The sequence below is a fragment of the Heliangelus exortis genome, chromosome 3, assembly GCF_036169615.1.
Source record: "Heliangelus exortis chromosome 3, bHelExo1.hap1, whole genome shotgun sequence".
In the NCBI taxonomy this organism is placed as follows: Eukaryota; Metazoa; Chordata; class Aves; order Apodiformes; family Trochilidae; genus Heliangelus; species Heliangelus exortis.
Window position 1 is genome coordinate 34,754,923 of NC_092424.1, and position 22,117 is coordinate 34,777,039.

The following is a 22,117-nucleotide window of genomic DNA, read 5'->3' on the forward strand; positions in this document are numbered from 1 at the left end:
GGCAGTTCCCTCTTCAATTTATGGGTTACCCAGTTCTGGTGCTTGGTGTTTGTCTTGCCCATCATCAGTAAGTTCAGTACTGCTGATAGTTACACTAATGTTGATATAATAGCACTGCAGGTAACAGTGCAGACCCTTCTCTCCCTTCTTACTGCTCTACCAAGAAAGAGAAACATGGAAAATTTCGCCTATAGATTCAGTCTTTTGTCTGTGGACTATACATACAGTGCACAAAGCCTGTTTCCCCCTGGAGAAAAAAATGCTGACTTTGGTAACAGAATAAATTTGTCTGAAATAGATTTTAGGGAAGCAGAGCATGTACTGTAAAGGGGGAAAATAATACTACTTTTTTTAGCAACCATTGTTAAATGGAGGGTGCTTCCTTGATTTGCAATTAATGATAAAGTCAACAAACTAATTTAAGAAAAGAAAATAATCTTGAGTTATTCTTCATTATAGGAAGCCTTCTATTTCCCCCACTTTGTTAATGTCCAGCTCACTGTGAAATGTCAGTGTCTCTTATGGTTGACAAAACCTCACTAAAGACCAGAGAAGCAGAATCCTGCTGCCTCTTCAGACTCAGTGAGTTTTCTGCCCTCCCTTCTGTGCTGTGTCATAGGTGTGTTATAGGTCAAAGGAGACTTGGTTTGGGTTGCCTCAGGTCTTTTAGAGAGTTTTCGTTTCTTCTCTGCTGCTCAAGGAAGCCTCTAAAAATGATTGATCTTGCAGCTTCTTAAATGGATTATTTGCCTGTTGCATTTCAGTGGACCAGCTGTGAGGTGAGGTGAGCTGGGATGACAGGGAAGCAGGAGAATTGAGGAGCAGAGTATGAGGCTTTATTCTCCGGTTGTCTTCTGGTCTGCCCAGTACAAGGCAGATCCTGCTAGGTTTGGAGATACAAAAATGATGACCTAGATATGAGCAAGTCATGTGCGAAGCAAAAATAATTATTTCAGGGAACAGCCTTGGAGCCTTCCTGTATTTCTGCTGACATCATCTCTTTGGTTAGCATGTGCTTTATTGTTGGGGGTCTTAACTTCTTCTTATACTGAACATCCCTGCAGCAAAAGAGATGTTAAATGTAGTAGGGAGACATTTCTGGAAGCTGGTAACGTGTGACAGAGAAGTTTGTCACCTATGCATAGCGTGTACAGTACAAACACATACTTTAAGTTGCAGTGTGTATATATGAACATAAATGTGAAGTGAATGTGTACATTAAATCAATCTGTGTTGCTGAATCTTCTTAAGCAGAGGCAATCCCTGGATCTTGATGGTAAATGGCAGAAGAGGTGACTGTCACTAGTAAGGGACAAATTTTGTCCACCTGTGGTTACTCTGGGAGGCTCCCAGGTGTGCTGTGGGGCACACAAGCTGAGCAGGGCCAGAGGTCTCATTTTCTTTACAACCTCAAGCCATCTCACTGGTAAGGCTGTGTAGTTTTGAAATAACGAAGTTATTTCATGTTACTGAAATAATCATAGAATCATAGAACTGGCTGGGTTGGAAGGGACCTCAGAGATCATCAAGTCCAACCCATGATCCACTACCACTGCAGTTACCAGACCATGGCACTGAGTGCCACATCCAGTCTCTTTTTAAATATCTCCAGGGATGGAGAATCCACCACTTCCCTGGGCAGCCCATTCCAATGCTTGATCACCCTCTCAGTAAAGAAATTCTTTCTAATGTCCAACCTAAACCTCCCCCGGCACAACTTAAGACCGTGCCCTCTTGTCTTGCTGAGAGTTGCCTGGGAAAAGAGACCAACCCCCACCTGGCTACACCCTCCTTTCAGGGAGTTGTAGAGAGTGATGAGGTCTCCTCTGAGCCTCCTCTTCTCCAGGCTGAACAGCCCCAGTTCCCTCAGCCCTTCCTCACAGGACTTGTGCTGGATCCCTTCACAGACTCCTTGCTCTTCTCTGGACCTCCTCCAGCACCTCAGTCTCCTTCCTAAACTGAGGGGCCCAGAACTGGACACAGTACTCGAGGTGTGGCCTCACCAGTGCTGAGTACAGGGGCAGAATCACTTCCTTGGACCTGCTGGCCACGCTGTTCCTGATACAGGCCAGGATGCCATTGGCCTTCTTGGCTACCTGGGCACACTGCTGGCTCATGTTCAGCTTCCTGTCAATCCAAACTCCAGTGTCCCTGTCTTTAACACTGTAGCCTTTATTTTATAGAATACAATTCCTTTTGGATATAATGAGATTTTTGTGTTTTATTTAGACAGATGTTTGCTGACCTAGGCCTTGTATAGTTCGTATGACAAAATGTGCCCACTTTAAAAAGAGGAACTTTGTCACATTGAGCATTCAGACTTGCTTTTGCTGAGCAAGCAGTATGCACATGTGTGCACTTGGACCTCATCTGTATGCAGCAGCTCCAGTGTTTCACTGTGCCTTTGCAATCCATGTCATGCAGCACCTATTCTTTCCTGAGAGAGAGGAGACAGCAGTACTGAAGTACATTATTGAGAGACATTTTAATGGAGTAGCTGCAGAGCCAGTTTAAGCACTTCTGTAACAAAACAAAGTGCATTAATATTTCTGGTTGTACCAGAACAACTATTCCAGTTTGGATTTGTTTCTCTAATTGAAGTAGTTTTGTTGTCACAAAAACTGTCCCGAGCAAGCCTTGATGACTGAGAATATTGCTGTGCCACTCTCTGAGTAACTGTGATAGTAACAGTCATACTGTTGATGAAGAAATCTAAATTTAAAGTGTTTCAGGGATTTTTTTTGGTGAAGAAGGAAAACAAGCTGCATTATTTAAATACTTGTGTAAATATTTCAACACTGGTAGAAAAAGTCTGGCTGTTAATATCATACGATGTTAAAAATAATTGAGTGCATTTGAAAGTGGTTCCTTTATAATATTTTGTATCCAAAGGAATGTGTATAGCTTTCTAAATAAAAATGCAGTATGTGTCTGGCCTTTCTTAGTGTAATTTTATTGAGTACAAATTGATGTCATGATCTCTTCAACCTCTGATGTGTCTTTATGTTGTCATCATGTTTTATTTTCTTCACTGGATCTGTATAAGTGGTTATCCATATTGTGGCACGTGCCAGTTCCTGTGTGGCTGATGTGAAAAGTGTAGAGATAATGCAGCAGGCACAAAAGGAGTACTTCAGTGCTCTTACTGTTTGGTGCACTTATGCATGGTTACAGGAGAATAAGAGCTTATTTACAGTTTGGGCTTTTTTAGCTTATTATTGTGTCAAAGCATGATTTCTCTCATAATGTGAACCTGTGAAGCTGGTTCTGTACACATGTGGCTGTGGGAGTTTAATTTTTTTCTATCCCGAGGCAAGTTTCCGATCACAGCAAAGAAATCACAGTGTTTTGTCTCTTGCTACCCAAGTGTAGCCAGAAGCTTCAGAATATTTTTTTTAACTTCTACTGAAAGTAGAAGAATTTGTGAGGCTATGTGCTTTACTAAAAGTAGTAGAGAAATTTATTTTTGTTTCTTACACAAATAATTCTGTGTCAGTCAATTTAGCACCTTCATTGATTCAGAACAGACTCAATAAATTCTCTGCAGTTTTTTCTATGTAGATGTTTCTGATCTGGGGGCAGAAATAAGTTCCTCTATGCTTCTCATTCTATTAGAGAGTGTGGTCTAGTGGTAGAAACAACAGAAGTCAGAAAATCCTGATTCCACCTTGGGTTTCTTTTCAACTTCCCTTGTGACTGTATAGGCAAGTTATCTTTTCTATCACTCCATAATTTGTGTGCACAAATCATCTTCTGTCAACTGTCCTACAGTTTTTCATCCACAATTACTTATAAGTAGGTTTTATTTCTCCTGTTAAGAACCAGAAGGCCTGAACCAGCTTTCTCGTTCAGTGGTACTAGTGTAAAACAACCAAAAAGACACTTTGCTGTGCAGGAATAAATACCAAATGCTGACAATTTCTCTGCACAAAAATTTCTGCAGCCCCACAGCCCCATTATTAATGCAGTCTTACAAAACTGCTGTGTGATGGTGAAAAATGATCCTCGTTTTATATCTCTGAAACTGAAATACAACGAAACTGCAGGGAAATCCTCTCTGCACTGATAGGAATTGTATGAGTGCAGATCTATGGTAGCAAGACACTTTGTAGGTGAGGGGAAAACTGCAACTGTTATTACCCTACGAACTGGGTGGGGAAGAGGGAGGAAGTATTTTTTTAAATATGTCATATTAATAATGAGATTTGGTTTGGTTGTATGTGGTTGGAGTGGAAAATGTTGCAGAACATGGTATTGAGGTGGAGTAGGACCCGGGAAGCAGAGTGCCTGTGGAAAATGGGAAGGGTATATCTGGATGGGAAGAGTATGCATGATCACTGATCTTCAGTTGCTGATGCAGGAGCTTAAGCAAGCTTTTTGTTGTGGGGAGGGGTTTGTGTTTGTTTTCTGTTTATTTTCCTTTGAGTGATGTGTAAGAGTGTGTGTACAGGGTAAATGTCAGATTGAGGGGAAGGGAGTAATTTGTACTAGGCTCCAAGTACATCCTTTCTGGATTGACACTTCTAAAATATTTTATCTGATAGTGGCAATATTAGAAAATAACCATAAGGACCAAGCTCCTCTTCAGTAGAGGTGATGGACAGCTTAAGCATTTAATTGCACTTGAAAGGCTATGTGTTGGTCACTCCGGGGGACCTATGCTGTTTGGGTCAGATTGTAAATGGTTCTGATAGTGCCTGAGAGTTCAAACCAAAGTGCTTTAGAAGAGGTGTTTATATAAAAACTATAGCACTAAATGAAGGGATAGAACTTGTAAAGCTCTGTGAGGACTTTGAGGAGTAAAGCTGGTAGGATGGAGCTCAGTTACAGCTCCTAACAAAGCCGTGGCTGCACAGCAGAATATGGGCTTATCATGACTGCAATATAATCAGTGTTGCTAGAATATTCTGCTTAATCTTGTTGACTTCAATATATACATACTCTGTCTGGATTAGAGTTGCTGATCCTTTTTTTTTTCTCCTATATTGCTGCAGAATTTATTCTGTGTTGTATTTTCTGCTTGGACTTGAGGTGATAACTTTTTATTTCCACAAAGTCATTCCCAAAATCTAACGCTTGTGAAAGACAGAATGTGAGTACTGGGGGAGGGGAAGTTACATTTTATTTCCTACCCTTAAAAAATGCCGAGAATTCTGTTCAGGATGTTTGTTGCTATTATTTTACTTGTCTGTTGCTCCAGCATATCTGTCCTGTGACTTACCAGTGTAAGAAGAGATAGGGTAGCACATGAGCCATTTGAAATATTTATGAGCCTGAACTGCAATAACTTCTTTGAGTTTGGTCAGACAGACACAAGGTTCTTATCCTCCGGAGAAAAGCAAATCTCTATCGCTTATTTCAGAAGTGCCATTTTGGTTTGTGGCTGGTTCTTGAAGGCCAGGATTGTGCAGAAATCAAACGCTTCAAAGCCAGAAAACATAGGTACCTGTTCTGTCTCTGGTGCTGTTATTTATATGATCAAGTTGGCCATGTGTGATCTTTACCTTATAGATATTTTGACTTTGATTGTTTGAACTTGGTTCTCTCCCTTTGGGTGTTCCAGTTGTAAGGTCCTTCGTGTGCACATGATCCCTATCCATGTCTTGAGAAGAAAGACAAGGAAGGGGGAGCATAGCTGAGCAGAAGAGGGAGCCTGCATCTGTCTCCAAATCCTGGTGACATTTGGCTGTGGAGGGGTCTGTTTATATTGGTAAAGCTGGAAATATCCAAAGAGAGAGCCTGTCTACTCCTTGCCCCTCCTCTGGCCATAATTCCTGCTCTGCCACCCTCTGCCAAGAGACATTTTTCATTTGGGGGATGGTGGGGGACTGTCAGACCCTCGGAATTAAGGGCTGCACACATTGGTCTGCTTATTTTGGTTTGCCCCAGGGAAAGCTGGTGGTGTGAACCTGCATGTACTGCTGGGGACAGGCCATGTGCATCAAATGTGGCTTGGACACTCTGGATTTACTGCATTTTGTCAGGGTGTGACAGCTCAGAGGCTGGATGCTGTGGAGGCAGAGCACTTGTAGGAGCTGCTGTACTACCTGTGCATGGGTGGAAGCACATCAGGTTTTGGCATCTGTCTCAGGGGATCCCACTCTGCCTCTTTTGGCAAATTTAAGGGTTTCTTTGCATTGTTCCAGTGACATGAGGTGACATTACAGAAACTAAAGGTCTGGCTTTATACTTTGACTTCATAATTTTTTCCAAAGTACTTATTTTCATTGGCTTTGAAATTTTGGGCTTTCAGTGACCCAAAGCATCTTTGAACATTAACTGCATTGAAATGAATGATTAGATTCACACCTCATTTGGTACTATATTGCTTGTCTGGCTGCAGAACAAACAAAACCAGACCCTGTATGTTTTAAAACTGAGTGCTAGCTTTTCAGCCACTGCAGTGAGAAATAAGAGCCGTGTCTTGCCTGCAATGGGAGAGGTTAAAGGCTTTAGTCTGCTCGGTTGCCTGCCAGCTTTTGTCCAGGTCAGGTCCAACAGTGCTGAGGACAGAAGTCACACTTTCTCTGGCAGATGGTGGAGGGGAAGAAAAACCACAGAGAAGGCATCAGTACCGTGTGGTAACAACGTGTTAAATTGGAAGAGCTAGATGTGCCAACACTCATCTATCTGTAGAAACCCAAGAGACAAGGTTAAATTAACAGATCAAGCTGAGATAAGTGTTTTGTGTAAGGTCTTGTCTATGCTCAGAAACTGGAAAAGTTAAAGAGAGCTGACTTAAAGCATGAAGTGCATAAATAAAGCCATGCTGAACTCTCCTATGAATACACTCATTCAGATTTTCTCTTGACTGCAGTAGCCCCATGATCTTAATTTTCCTGAGCATTCCTCTGGGGGTCTGCCCGTTGTTCTGAAGTGCTCATACTGCCAGAGTATGGGGGCTTGCACACGTGTGTGCGGTGCCAGCCCTGTGAGGGCTGATGTTCCAGCTGAATAAGCAAACAGGTTAAAATTTTGCAGGCTTTAACTTCTGAGCCTTGTTTGTTTTAAAGATGAAAAAGTACATTTTATATCAAATATGCTGAAATATGTGGAAAATCTTATTTTGCAGCATCCAAGGAGTTTATGTGCCCACGCATCTCTATTGTCCATGTTGATGACTCTGCACATAACTGGCTTTCCCCCTCAGTGCTCTGTGAACTCTGTGCAGCTAAAATTGGTTCCCATCCACTTGATGGTTAGTTTACAGAGTGGGTTTTATTCATCAGCCTTCTTTTGCCCTAAGTAGGCAAATGTATTAAAGCTCTGATTTGAAATTGAATTATTTAAAATAAGTTCTTTTCATTTCAGTTATTGTAATACCTATCCAAAAGCTTGAAATTAAAATTTTTCTTTGTTTATCCCCAGTTAGTGCCAGATCTTTCAGCACATAATCTGGTAGGAGTTTTTTGCCTTTCACTGTTCTTGGCACAACCAGGTGTTACAGTAAGTTTGAGAGGCTTTGACTTCTACTTTGAGTGTATAGCCCTCAGCACTTTGTAAGATTAAGAGGGTATTTTGCTCCAGGAACCAATCTATACTTCCTTTTTGTTCACCTTTCTGCTTCCAAGGAGAACTGCTTTTCACACCAGACACGTTTGTGTTTACAGATTAAAAAAATTTAAATTAGAGTAAAATTAAAATCTTGGGTGAGACAAAATTACTTAATCTTTTAAGCTGTGTGCTCTATGGGATAGAGTGGCTCTGTTTCTTTATCCCTTTGCCTCATTTAATGGTAGAAGACTGGAATCCAGCCTGCAAGACATCAAATCCACTTAATAAAAAACCTGGGCAGCATCCAGGAGTCTCTTCTATGGCTGCAGATGTTACTTTACAACTGGCCCATACTAAGAACTGTGAGCTTACTAAAGTAGCCATCAGGCTAAAATACAGGCATTTCACTGTAGGAAGAGGGAGGGTATGTTTTCTGTCTGTTTTAAATTGATATAAAATACTGTGACAGCACAGGTAGAAGGGAGAGGACAGCACAGTAACCAATGCAGTGACCAGGTTGGATCTCCAGTTACAAACTTGGTGTGTAGAGGTGTGACAATAGCCCTTCACTTAAGACTCTGAAGCAGTTGGTAATGGAAGTATCTGTATATTTTTGCATCAGGCACCTAAGCAAGGAAAGGGCAGTGTTAATGTTTAACAGTTTATATCAAAACATTTTGGAGGACCTGTTGTACCTTGAGAAGTGTCCTCCTTCTGACTGTTAGTAAAGAGCCATAAGCTTTTCAAAGGAGAGCAGGCACAGCTCAGACACAGCTTGGTGTTCTGAAAAAAAAAATGTGAAGGACCACTACTCTTCTTCTGTAGGGACACTGAACCAAAAGGCTGACCTGGCTCTGAGGTAGGAGTGTGTAGGAGTGTGATTTCAGTGACAGCTAGGTTACACTGTAACAGCAAAATAATTATAAGAAGATTATTTTAAAAAATAACTGCAAAAAACCCCAAAAACCCAAACAAAAAAAAAAAACCCCGGCTGGAAGATGTAATTCTTTTGGTGATTTTTCAACATCAGCATGAATTCAGCTATACTGTAGGTTCTGTTTGTTCACTTTTTAAGTAGAAACCTACTCTTTAAGACAGTAATATTAAATATGTTGTTCATTTCCAGCTTAGCTGATCTTGAAAGAATTAATTACAATCTAGTTCAAATTGCTGTTGGGCATCTTGCAAACAGCAGTTACCGACAAAATCTGTTTAGGTTCTTAGATACTGGTAGTTTTAGGGGTTTTTAAACCTTGAAATATTCTATCAACTCTATCTCCAAATTAGGAAGTTTGGTATTTTCAAAATGCTTTTGAATTCTTAAAAGCTGTAAGATTACATTTTACATTTACATTTACACCTCAAAATAGGAACAGAGATCCTTCAGTTACGAAATTTTTTTTTTTGCGTTTTTCTTCATTTACCTTATTCATCCCATAGCATTAGTTTTGCTTGGTCTTCTGAGTCTCTGTGAGTTCACATGCATTTGTTCTTTGCCAATACTTGCTGATGGGTATGAGCCAGGGATGTGACTTTGAGAGCAATAATTAAAAGGCTCTGTGCATTTAACTTCCTAAAACTGATACAGGTTTTTAGACTTCGAATGTATGATTCTAGAGGAAGAGTTGGTGATTATAACTAGAAATAAACAGTGTTGCTTTTGAGATTGACCTCTGTAATCAAAAGTGTTAACTTCTGCTTCAGGAGGTGCCTTGGAAGACATGTAACAGTTAAACAGATGGAGCATGAAGAGGGAGTTGTCTAATTTTGCAGTCTTTGCAACAGTTATTTAGTGTAAATATTTGTCAATTTTTATGGTCATACCTCTTTTAAAGCAGTTCTCAAAAGGCTACCAACATGAGGTTGGGTGTCTCATGGGAAAGCATCAGTTTCTAATGGCCGGTGCCAGTTCCAAGATTTTCTAACTCTGGTAATTAATGTTTTATTTCAGAACATACAAGAAAATCTTTGCTTTAATTCTGAAAACTATGCATGTATAGCTTACTGCTGCAAGATTATAATGTTGGCTTATTCTCATTTTTTACATTTTGAAGGTCTCACTGAGCTTGGAGAGGATGAGATCAGTGGAGGCTTTGGGCTTTTTGTTTTGCAGGTGTGTGACTTTGGGACACATGTTTAAATGCAAGGTTCCCACGTTTCTCTCATGTTTTGAAGCTGCAGCTGATTTTCAGGTATCCAGTAGCTGGTGTCTTGCTCCAATGGTAACATCTTCTAGTTCTGTGCCTCTGAAGGGCAGCAGGAAGGTGTGTTACCTCCACCTGTGCCCCAGCTATTGAGAAGAGAAGGTATGTTCTTTTTGGTAGCCAGGTGTTTTGCTGAAAGGAGATGATTCAGAATCCTGCAGTTGTTCATGCAGCCAAGGTGATGCCAGAATCAGAGATGAGAATGCAATTCAAGATCTCATCATTTAATGCCCTCCTTCCCTGAAAGTGAGTTACTAAGTCTCGATACCATATCTGTTATGGCTGTGATGGAGAGCACCTGACAGTATTTGTGAAGTCTGTTCTCCTGGGCAGAGGTAGGGGAAAGAAACTAGCACAGCACATCGTGTTTTCACTTCCTATTCCCCTTCCATGACACCCCCCCCCTGTTTTTTCCCTTTCTTTCTTTCTTTCCTCTTTATGATACTAATTTGCAGAAGTGAAAGGAGGCTGCTGACAGATACGGGACCTTTAGTTGGAGAGCTCATAGTGCATGGAGCAGGAGTGTCCCTGTCTCAAAATAAGCACTGATTAATTTAGGGCTCAGAGAAGTCATTGTATGGAAAACTAAGAGTGAGTTTGTGTCATACCAGCCCTTCACGCTGCTCCCTGTATGGACACAAGGTACCATAGATCTACCCCTTAGCTTACTACATACTTGTGTTGCACTATCCAGTGTTAGGCTATACTTTTCTTTGGAGTGTAAATCAAGAGTTTGCACTGCCTTTATAGATTCAAGTATATATTCAAGTTGTTCAAATGTACAGGTACTGAAGAGATGGGCTCCTGTGTGTCTTGGCACTCATTTGCTCTTTGTAGATATTGGTCTTAGTAACTAAAGACAGTGTATAAGCACCTCAGGCTGGGCATCTGAGGTGTGTCATACAAACTATCTCTTTAGACAGACCCTATGAGCTGGTACCATTCTGCACTTGCTGCCCACTCAGTTGATAAGGAGTTGGTTGGATGGTTGCACTGACAGTTTTGCCAATGGCTCGATGTCCAGGTGGAGCTCATTCTTCAGGGGTTGGTATTGGGACTGGTGCTGTTTAATATCTTTGATGACATGGATGATGGGGGTTTAATGTACTCTCAGAAGTTCCTGCCCAGGGCAGGGGGTTTGAACTAGATCACCTTGAAGGTCCCTTCCAACCCAAACCAGCCTGTGATTCTATGATTATCTTACTCCTGCATATACTGAAATGTAGTTACTTCAGGGTGAGTCCGTGGACTGCAAGGAGATGAGGATAGAGACTTTAATGCACTGTCACTTCTGAGACTTGCTTTATCCAAGTTCTAACCTGGACATTGGAATCTCAGTTGAACAGTGCATTGCAGCACATGGCTCATGAATCTAAACCTTCATTTTTGTGTCAGTGTTTGAATATGAAGCTTGGACAGGCAGTAAGAACAATGAAGATTATTCTCTTCTCTAATTGCTATGTAGAATCCATCTTAAATCTGTTTTAGACAAATTAAAGGAAGAAGATTATATTGGGAACAGCAGTTTTCTTGTACCGTGGTTTTGCTGAAAGATACGCACTTCTGTTCTGCAGAAATGTTATTTTTTTTTCTCTGCTGTTTCCAGAGAAAATTTCCAGATTGAAAAATAGCAGGGCCTTCTGTTTAAGTGGTATTTGGAAAAAAAAACCCAACCAAAACCAACTACACAAATTAGAATAGGATCTGTTTTTTAATTCAGTCTGATTAAAATTGACAACTGAGTGCTGAGAAGCCTCTTGCATGTTTTTAGTACAGAAATGAAGTGTTTAATGTGGGCATTTGTTTTTGATGGGTTGAAGATACGTATCAGGCATCACTGTGGAAGAGTTTTATTTTAGTTATGCTGTTTGCCCTTTTCATTGTGAGAATACATCTAACTTCCACACTTGTAGTGCTTCAAGATAAGAAGGGATAACACACAATAGTTTATGGTATTCTCAGTAATGCACATATATTGTTATGCAGACTTACTTTTCATCTGTAGGTAGAGGCATAGGTGGGTCATGGAGCATGATGAAATCAAAAGGAAGGTTGATGCTACTCAGTGATTGCCATAAAATTTTCTGAAGGCTGTGTAGTCAGTGATGACAGGAGCTGGAATTTAAATTCAAAATTCCTGGTTTCCTTGCTCAGGTTTGCTAAAACTATGTTTCTCTCATTCATTTTACTAATCTCTTATTGGCTTATATCATGGTGAATATAATCATGCATGAAATAACTCTAATTGCTCGTGTCCTCTTGAGGAAGTGCGGGATGGTGGAGTCTGGGTGCATGGAGGTCTTCAGTCAGTGCTTGGGTTTCCTAGCAGATAGATGGTCTAGCACTTCACCTTCTTAAACCAGCTTTCAAATGCTCTGTTTTGACTGAGGTGAGAATGAGTTTGATTTCTAACTAGGTTGTGTTTATTGACTTGACAGTTGTCAGGCCCCAGCTCTGCAGGGAGAAGGATCAGAACAGCGAGTTCACTGCAGGTCAGGACCGGGTGGACTGTGCGAGCAGGTTTGGGTGGTGCCTGCTCTCACCACACAGTGCTCTGGAGGAGCAGTCTATGAACTCTAAAGCTTTTAAAAAAAAGCATTCTTTCATTATTGTTAACATATAGAAGATTAGAGATTCTGAAAAAAAAACCCAACCAAAAACCCGAAACATAAAAATGAAGGACAGGCATCTGAGAGAGATCTGATTCATGGTAGCCTCCTGAGAGCTTTCTGCTGTGAAGAAAAGTGCTCCTCTCTTTCCATTTAAGGTTTGTCTGATGACTCCGTTAGCCTGAGCTCCTCCCAGCCAGTTAGCTTCAGCCCTGGCCAGCCACACACAAAATCCTACCTTTTAGTGATGGCTTAATCCTCTGAGTTTAGGGGAGGCTGGTTTTACAAGCAAGCTTTTAGGAGGCCTTAAGGAGCTCTTGTTCTCTGTAGGTATTGTTTGTTGTAGAGTACTGTCAGACCTTTCTAAGTTCTGGTGTGATAGGATATGTAGCATAACATGTGGACTAAGCATTGGTGGAGTAAATATCTGCCCAAGATCTGCATCTGATTATAGAAGAGTGAGATGAGAGATCTACTTGGTTCTTCTGGTGCAGTACTCTTTTCTCCTCCTCGAGACAAGCAAGGCTACATTGACTCAGGCAAATAAAACTTCTACATAAAGGGTAGCTGGTTGTAGCATAAAATTCGGAGACTTCTCCAGTCATCCTCCTGGTGCTGCCAAAAGAACATTAGAAAACTTAACTTCTGAAGACTAGATTCAGATTGTGTGTTCTGCAATATAAAATTATGTTGCAAAAAGCTTCAGATTTTGCCAGATAGTCCTGTCAAGTTTGTTTTGCTCAAGATTCTTTGTTACAATAACTTCTTGAAAAATGAAGCTGAATCTGTCCTTGTGACTTGTTCTGCATAATGGATGAACTTGGGCTTTGTTTAATCCAGCTCATTCTGCAAACTTCGTTTGTGTTTGGTTTAAGGAACCCAAGTCATCAGCAGTACATGCTACACATTCCATGCTCAGCCTCTCAAATAGATGCTGTTCAGACTGAGTAGGTCTGACTGCACTTGCAAAATAGTCATGGTATCTTGCTTTGTCCCCATTTTGTTTAAAACAAGTAAAGGCAGGCTAGAGCTTCTTTTGAGAAGCAAAGTATGATTCTGAGACTTGCATCTTGATAGAGGACAGTCAGTTTACAAGGACAAATCCTGGTCTTTTGTCAGCTTGTGTCTTGCAAAAATACATAGACCCCTGGTGGGAAGAAGTGAGTGAGGAATTTCCTGTGTTAATTGAAGAAAGTGACGACTCAGAAGTGAAAGGATCTCAGCTATGGTGGCAGCTTTCTGTGCCTGTTTTAATGTTTTCTCTCTTAAATTTTCCAGCCTGGAATATTGGGGTTGCAGTCAGGGAAGGACAAGCTTTGTCTTATTTCAGGGGTTTGGTGCATATTCCTCTATGAATTAGGTTGGGAGAGTGATAGTGTGACTGATAAAGAGCCTGATGTGGTGCTGCTGTGAGATGGGTCAGAAGTCTGCTCACAGGCCTTATGTGTGAGTCTGTGGTGGGGCAGTGGGAACAGACAGGCCAGGCCAGGTGAATATGTCAGCCATCCTACCTTAATTTGCTGGTGGTGTTCCTTGACATCTTGTACCACTATGCTGAACAATGTCTGGGTACAAAGTGTTTTGAATACACTTAACTTCCATCATGGAAGTTGGTAAGTAGCATGTAGGGTAGAAAACCCTAAAGCCCTTCCTGAAATACTAAGCTTCATCTCATCATGTACTTCATCTTACAGTTAGCTCAGATAGGTTTTCACTGCATGGCATTTTATTTTCTTCTTAATGTTTCTGCCTTTTGCAGTCAGTGCTGTACCTTCTCTCAGTGAATTGTCAAATTCATCAACGTATGACATCATTCTTACCTCATCTCTAGGCCTGTTTAATGCATCAGTGATGACTTCACTGCAGTTCCAGGAGCTGTAGGCAGCTGTGGAATTTCATTGCTCATGACTCACAGGAAATTCTGAAGAAAAAAAAAAAAAAATAGTTCAAGGCTTGGGCTGTTGCTTGATCAGTTCTTTGGCTAATTATAATGCATAGCATAGTGAAGGCTCCAGTGCAGAAGACTGCACTGCAAATCAAGCTTTTCAAAGTACTTAGCTATAAAATGAGGAAAAGTAATATTTACCCCAAGTTAATGGTGGTGTAGAACTTATCACACTTATTTTTAAGAGACCTATAAGCCTTGATAGGATTTCAGCAGTCATGTGGAAAGGTGTGTGTTGGTGGGGACAGAGTGTTGCTTTCTGATGAAAACCTTGCATGTCATGCCAGTATGGACAATGCAGAAGGGAAAAAAGGTAAAAAACAATTCTGATCAGGAGTACTTAGAGATTAGTCATCGAATAATTATTTTTATCCTTCAATAGGTGCATCTGCATGGTATTGTGCCAACACCACTGCTTCTTGTGTTAATTACACTCTTTTAGGCTTGCTTCACAAGAGTAATGTAGCAGCCAGTAATAATGCAGTTCAAATGAAACACAGTAAGATTAAACCAAGCTCAACAGCAACAAAAGCAAAAATAAATAAAAAAAAAAAAAACGCAAACCCCAACACTTAGGCAATTTGATGCCAAATGTGCAGGCTGTACTGATCCATTTACATACAAAAAAATTGCTCTGTGCATTACAGGCATTTGAAGATTGTTGAATGTTATTAACTTAATGATACCTTCTTACAAACAAATGCTGTCACCTATTTTAAATCCTTTCAGGAAGGGGTTGTTAATGAATGGTCTCACCATTTGCTTCAGTGGCCATAATTAAAGTATAGTGCATTTGCAGTCCTTTACAACAACAGATTCTAAACCTAGGTCTATTGTAGTTTGCTGTTACAGAGTGGTAAATTTGGTGGAAAAATAGGTTCTGGCTAATGTTGTTTTCTTTTGCTTCAGGGTTTACAAAACAAGAGCTATCAGGAGACTGATACCTTTTATGTCCTTCTTTCACAAATTATATTTGAAGAGTTCTGTAATCAAAGTATTGTGCCAAAGAGTTCCTGGAATGATCAAACCAAATCCCAGAAGGCCTTGAATCTTGCACAACCTCCTTTTCAGTTGGTAAATTTTGCAGCGTATAAGTAGATGATCAGATGACATAGTTTTTTCCAGTCTGTGGAATGTTTTTATTACTTTATTTAAAATTTGTGGATGTTGGAAAGTCCGGTTCCAGTGTTTTTTTAAAAAATCAGCTGTATCAATGGGAGAATTGAGGAAACCAGAATCATGGCTTCCATCTGACTAGAAAAAGCAGGCATTCTTTTGAATGACAGATATTTTGCTAATCTATATTTTAAATCTCAGTTGCTTAGGTTGCAGGTATTAAGCTCTTTTTCTGATCCACAATCGTCATCTTCCCTGTTTCTTTGCTAAGTTTCATTTGTAAAAAACAAGTTTACTACTACAAATTGCCTTTCTTCAGGAATACTTTCTTGTTAACCACACACAAATGAATAAATAGCAAGTGTAAGTTTATGGTAGGCTTTCTAAAATACGATTTTTTTGATCCTGGCTCTATCCTTTAGTACCTGCTGCTGTGTCCCTGCTTTTTATGGTGGCAGTGTCCAGTGCCCCACTGCTGCTGGCTTCCTGCTTCTCCCTCTTCTAGGGGACTGCTATGATTTTGGCCATGCTGTGTACTAGCAATACAAAGCACCACCAAGGCAATAATTTTAGATTCCAGTATAGCATTGAAATACTCCCACTGAAAGGTTGGTGGTGTTGAATTGCGTAGACTGAAGCTATTAGTTAGTGTGGGTATGTAATTTCTGCTAAAACACAGATCTTTTTCCCACCCAAATCCCATTGTATTAGGGTTACAAGTATGTTTTTCCTTACCTTTTTAAACATACTGGCTTTGCTGGAGCTGAACAAGCTACTATCTAAAATAGAAAATTAAAAATACTGTATGTTCATTCAAGAAATGAATTTTTTTTTTTTAATAGGTGAACATCAAAATTTGCTTAGCTTGCACCATTGTTGATTTGGTATTTGGAACAGTCTCTGAGTTTATAAAGTGAACTTAAAAAGGATAGTAAAACTTATCTTCAGCCTAATTCTTGAGAAGGGATTTAATTTGCTTTTATTGTTAGTTAATGAGCAGCCTAGGTTTATGATGTTGAAGGAGGAGAGAAGTCAGAAGTAGGAAATGTTACTTCAATGCTTTAAATGAGAAAACTGCATTGTGTGGTTTTGGCTGTTTCCTAGCTTTGAGATATCACTAATAACCTCAAATGCAAATTTGCTGATTAAAATATGAACTCTTCTTTTTTTAGAAGCATATTGGCATAATGGAGTAGTAAACAGATTGTGGATGAGAAGGTTGATTTTGACTTACTTTTTAAAACAATTCTATGGAGATATTTTTAAATTGCAGGATTTTGACTTTCTTGAAGAAAACCCCTATGGAAATCTGCCGTTCTTTGCGTTTTCTTTCAGCTGAGCATTTGGTTATACTTGGTGGGGAAATTCATCCCTTAGTTACTTACTTCTCCTCCCTCCTCTCCTCATTCTCTTTTGCTAAATTGTCTTCCTCATATAATGATGGCATTCTTTGTTTCATTTTGGCAAGGTACCTCTGGATGTGGACTGCTCTTATACTTGAAGCTGAAAGAGCAAAGTGTACTTGGTCCTTAACAAAATAAATATGCTGGTGAAAGAGTCTAAGGGAGCAAGTGCTGCTCATACTCTCCCTTCAGCATGGCTTGGTCTTCTTAATATGAACTAAGGCTCTGGTTGGCTTTTTCATCTTAGTGTGTTTCTTTGTATTCCTGGCAGGAATAGTTCTTTAATAGTTCTTTAAACTGGGAAATAAATCCAGGCTTGGTGATAACTGTGTGTGTATGTGACACAGATGCATTTCCCACTGGAAAACTGCACTGAAGCACCAGCTGTCTCTGAAAACCTATGTAAAAGCAATGGCGTGGTTTAAAGAGAGAGAATTAGAATTAAATGTAAGTCAGTTACAAACCTGGGACACATGCAGGAGGCGACTGTTTCATTGCCCATCTCTGATATATTTAGTTTTTAGTCCACATCTGGAAGTATTTCCATGCTGGAGTGTGTCAACCCTTGGCAATTGTTTTTTATAGTACTTAGGTTTTTGAGAATAACTGTGTTGTGTCTACATATAGCCTCTTCTTTACTGTTTTGTTTTGTTTAGGCATCTGGCCTAGCTGTGGGTCTTTTCTAGGGTACTCTGTAATGAAAGAGTGTCTTGCAGAAATGTAGGTGTGGATTCAGTCCTGCTTTGAATCAACTCACTTTGGCACTGACACGTCTCCTGTTTCCTCACTTTGCTGTCTGGCTTCTCTTGGCCTGTTTGTTTGCACATATGTAGAACTGTCTTTGGGCCATCTCCATCAGGGTTGGCCTTCTGGTTTAGATGTTGGTACCCCGTGGGGCTAGGTATGCTGCTTCACTTTTTCAGCTTGTGGCATGTTTCCACCCCCACTCCAGTGAGATAGATGATCCAGTACCATTGAAGGAAAAAATCACTTTTGATGGCAACTTAAATAAGACAAGATCATAGTAGATCTAGAATAACAAAGTGCTGTTACCAGAGCTGGAGCATCAAGAAAGGAAGAGACTTGGGTAGGATACTTCTTAGTCTCTCTCAAATGTTCTCTGGAGACCAGAGTACTCTTCTGATGAAAACTTGTGGAAATTTTCTCTTGAAATACATCTTTTGGGACGCCAGTGTTTTAAGAACTATTAAGGATACCATGTTATCTGATATCTGGTGTTCCTGTACACCTGAGCAGGCCAAGGCCACTGCAAGTACAGCAGCTGGCTGCCCTGGTGAGAAACAGCAGGGAGAAAATGTACTGCTGAGCACCATGTTCCTTTAGATGAGAGTGAGAAGAGAGCTGGTGGCAGTGTGGACTTGTGATCTTCTTGTTAACCTCTGCAAGCATTGTCCTGTCTTTTCCGAATGAAACTCCTATTTGTGTTGACTCATGGGACAGAGTTGTGCTCTCACAGAGGGGCTCATCTTTGGTGTGGGCACTGGTACTGCAGAAATGCATATTCTTTTAACTTTTTTCTTTTTTTCTTCTGCTTTTGGGACAGTTTTGTGCTCAGAGGCAAGGTCAGGACTGAATGAATCAAGATTAAATTAAATTTGGTTCATGAGCTAGTTTCTGAAACAAGAGTAAGCCAGCTTTAAAGTTCAAAGTGAAGTAACTCTGGAAAAAAAATTGTTTATTGTAGGCATGGGTTTGGGTTGGTTTTTTTCAAGGAAATTGCTTGGAGGGATTTGGGTTTTTTTTTTTTTCAGCTCCCATCAAAGTGAATGGGTGTGTATGCTGACAGATGAGAACCTAACATGCACACCACCAAGTGAGCTAAGAGCTTTCGAAGTATGACAAGATGACCTCATTTCTAAGGAAGATTTTGCACTAGAAGCTGCACACACAGCCAACCTACAATTTAGGTCACCTAAACAAGCCATCAGAGTGAATTTTACCCAGTTTAAATTCAGTAGATTATTTCACTTTCAGTTTATCCCGATGTAGAAATTAAGAGATGTATTGAAGGAGTAAGGTGAAATACTGAATAGCAAATAGAAGCCAATGACCTAATTTTGTCCACAAGATCAGCCTTTGACTGTTTTTCAGGAGTGTTCTGGTGGGGTATGTATAATAAACTGAGGGTGATGTATTAGTTTTATTGTAGCCTGCAGAAATGGTGAAAAGCTCCGTGGGAAGCTATATAATGGGGTGGCCAGCACTTTGGTGCTCAAAATGACCTCTCAGACTGTTAAACCGCTCAGGTTTTCATTTTAAAAATTTTGAAGTAGATACAGTCTTCCTGTGATGAAATACTTAGGACAGCAGTATGAACACTTTTTAAAAAATCTTTTTATTCAGAATAATTGTGTGGATTTTTTTGGGGTGCATCTTTTAATGAATTGTTTGAATGTATTGTATCTTGACTTCTTGTATGTAACATCTGTTTTTTTGCCCATGTTGTGTTTTTTTTTTTTTAACAGGAAATAAGTTTTACTGTTGGCTTTAGAAATGGAGGGGCTCTTAGACTAGTGTCTCAAAACTCTGAGTAGCTATTTTTTTCCAAGCAGAGTCACAGCTTTAGTAATTTTAAGTGGAGATGTGAGCTCTGGAAGTTGTTTGTGGGTGGATTTGCAGTCAGGCTTGCAGATGGGAGCTGGGTCATCAGCTGAAAACCCAAGCCAGAACAGAGGGTCAGGAGTCTCCGGAAGAGAGGTTGTGAGTCTGGAAGTGGGATCATACAGTGCTCATACAATGGGAAATGCATCATGGGGGAAAACAACAACAAGAGTAAAAAAAAACCAACAACACAAAAACCCAAAACCGCCACCCCTCCTGAAAAAAACAAAACCAAAAAAACCAAAAATCACAGACAACAGAAGAGATTCTGGAAGTTAGGTTAATATAAAAAAAATTACTCAGAGAGTATTGTAATTTAATTGACATTCAGTTGAAATTTAAAGAGAAGACCATTTTTTTTCCAGAAGTGTTGTTTACTGGGGGGTTTCCATCCACTAGAAATATCAAACAATTGCTTGGAGAGCTCTACTGAATAAAGGGCTTGATTATCTTGTTGTCTGTGGGATTTAAGTAAGGAAAAAAAATTCTTTGGAGTTAAAAAAGTTCTGTTACTTAGCACGACCTTTGTCTGCTTTGAAATTCAAACTGGAATTTGCATTGGTGTTTACTTTGGGTGCGGTATTGTTTCCAAGGTGTCTTTAAAGGGGTGGGATCCTCTTCTTTGCCCCATGGAAGAGCTTCTGCTCTGGTGTGCTGCTGGCTCTGGGGAGGTGTCCATAGGCAAGGAGAGCAGGAGAAGAAGGATTACAGTATGCAGATTGGAGGACAGCTTTTTTCTACAAATGCAGCATTATTTTTCTTGTGAAATGACTGATGCTGAGAGTGGTTTTTAGATGAACTATTTTAGGAGATTCTGTATCCTCTAAGGGTGTAATTATGTGTTGCAAAAGTTTATATTAAAACTGTTTACATATTTATCTTTTTGTTTCTTCCTTATCTTCAACAGGCAGCCAGATAAACTGGTGGTCGTTTGGACAAGAAGAAGCCGAAGAAAATCCTCTAAGGTTAGTTGATTACTTACCAAGTCCCATCTTCAGTGACAGGCAGGGTCATCTGTTTGAGGGATTGGTTTCTAGAGTGCAGGGAGCAGAAACATTAGCGAGAAATACTTTAATTATTTTTCTTTTGTTTTTAACTGAGTTTAGCTATAAAACCCAGAATAAGCTGTTGCTGGCTAATGCTAATTTATGAAAACACTTAACTCTCATTTCAGCTTCATTTATTTGTTTAGCAGAACTGTATCATCATCAGTTTGAGTTCATTTATTAATTGACACATCTAATTAGAAAGGAGAATCTGTTTCACTTCACTAATACACTTCTAGTGAGCAGTGTATTAAATATAATAATTTTAAAGAGTAATAAAGAATCTGACATCACTGCAATAGGGAGATAAAGTCTGTTTAGAGGATGTTTCACAATTAGAAAATACAACAAATAAAAAAGAGTAAATGCAGGCTCTTTCAGCCAGCAGTGTATACAAGAATTAATTTTTAACACGTTATTTCCACAAATACTGGGAGAAAGCATGTGAATTTGCATGTTATGGATAATGACTTGTTAGCCTGAGGAAACTGAAGCTCCAGCTGAAATCTCTACAGTATTTGGGCATTCATAAAGTACTGCCTTGCATCTGGTTGGGTTTTTTGGTATGTAAAAGATTGAAGCAGAGTAGCCCTCTCCTCTGTGTGTTTTACCTTAGTTTTCTTCCTGCAGTAAGAAATCTGAAGTAGATATGAGGTTCCTGTCTCTTTGTTAAATCGTGATCAGCTTGTCTAGACTGCTGAATTTTACTGCTCTGACAGCGAGATGCAGTTAGCCTTAATGGAGCCTCCGCTGGGTCTGGGGTGAAGGGCAAGGCCAGACAGTCTGGATGTGTGGCTTGTTTTCCATGAAAAATGAAGCTGAAAAAACCCCACAACACTCCAGTCTCCATTTACACTGAGCTTGAAATAATGGCATCCATTTCTAAACCTTTGCAGTCTCTAATATGGTATTGTCTTGTATGGTATTGCATTATTGACCAACAAGATTAAAATCTTTTGTCAATTCTAGCAGACAGGAGTTGCCCAGGGGGTGGGGAGCCTAATTCACGTGTACAGCAGACAAGCAAAGGCCTTTGAATGCTGGTCATATTGCAGGATTTATTTTGTTGCCTTGCATCCTCTGGTGTAGGGCTATCCCCTATCTGTCCAAAAGCTTGAGAATGAGCTGGGGAAAGTGTCTTAACCACTGAGCAGGTTTGCAGGTGAAGGAGCATGTGCTGGTTTCCTTCCTTCCTTTCCTTCCTCCTCTTCAAGATTCCTCTTCCTCCTCTTTCTTCCTCCTCTTCCTCCTCTGCACTTGCTCATCCCTCTCACAAAACCTATAGTGTTTTATACCCTGGTTGGGTTTACAGCACATAATCTTGTCTAGAGGGGAGGTTTTAAAACTCAGTCTTTTACTCATTCTTTAACACTGCAGTTTAATAGAGGTGGTCTAAGCTCCTTTTTTTGGTGCATGCATGTGACTGTACTTCCAAGAACTCTATGACAGTGGAGAGATGGTGCACACAATGAAGAAGATATCCTGAAATAATTGCATTGTTGAAGCACTTGAATGTTTACAAAATGTGCTATACAGTTTCCTACCCATTCAGGAGAGACTTTAGAGTTTTTATACTGTTATAATTCTTTTTCTGAGTTCTTTTTCTGATTGTTATGCATATTTGCTGTGTCTTTTCTTTTAACTTGAGGCCTAAGGACTTCTAAGCTGTTTTATCTGA

General features: G+C 40.0%; 1 protein-coding gene across 14 annotated transcripts in view; it reads left to right on the forward strand.

The window, feature by feature from the left end:
* The window catches only part of EHBP1 (EH domain binding protein 1), a 224,372-nt gene that overhangs the window by 12,296 nt on the left and 189,959 nt on the right, over positions 1-22,117 (forward strand). For 13 of the 14 annotated variants that reach the window (XM_071740117.1, XM_071740116.1, XM_071740118.1 and 10 more), the window contains exon 3: positions 20,301-20,358. In XM_071740117.1, coding sequence (XP_071596218.1) covers positions 20,301-20,358 — 58 coding nt within the window. Of the gene's footprint in view, positions 1-15,516; positions 15,585-20,300; positions 20,359-22,117 lie in introns of those variants that run through there. The other variant, XM_071740120.1, reaches the window with a different exon arrangement.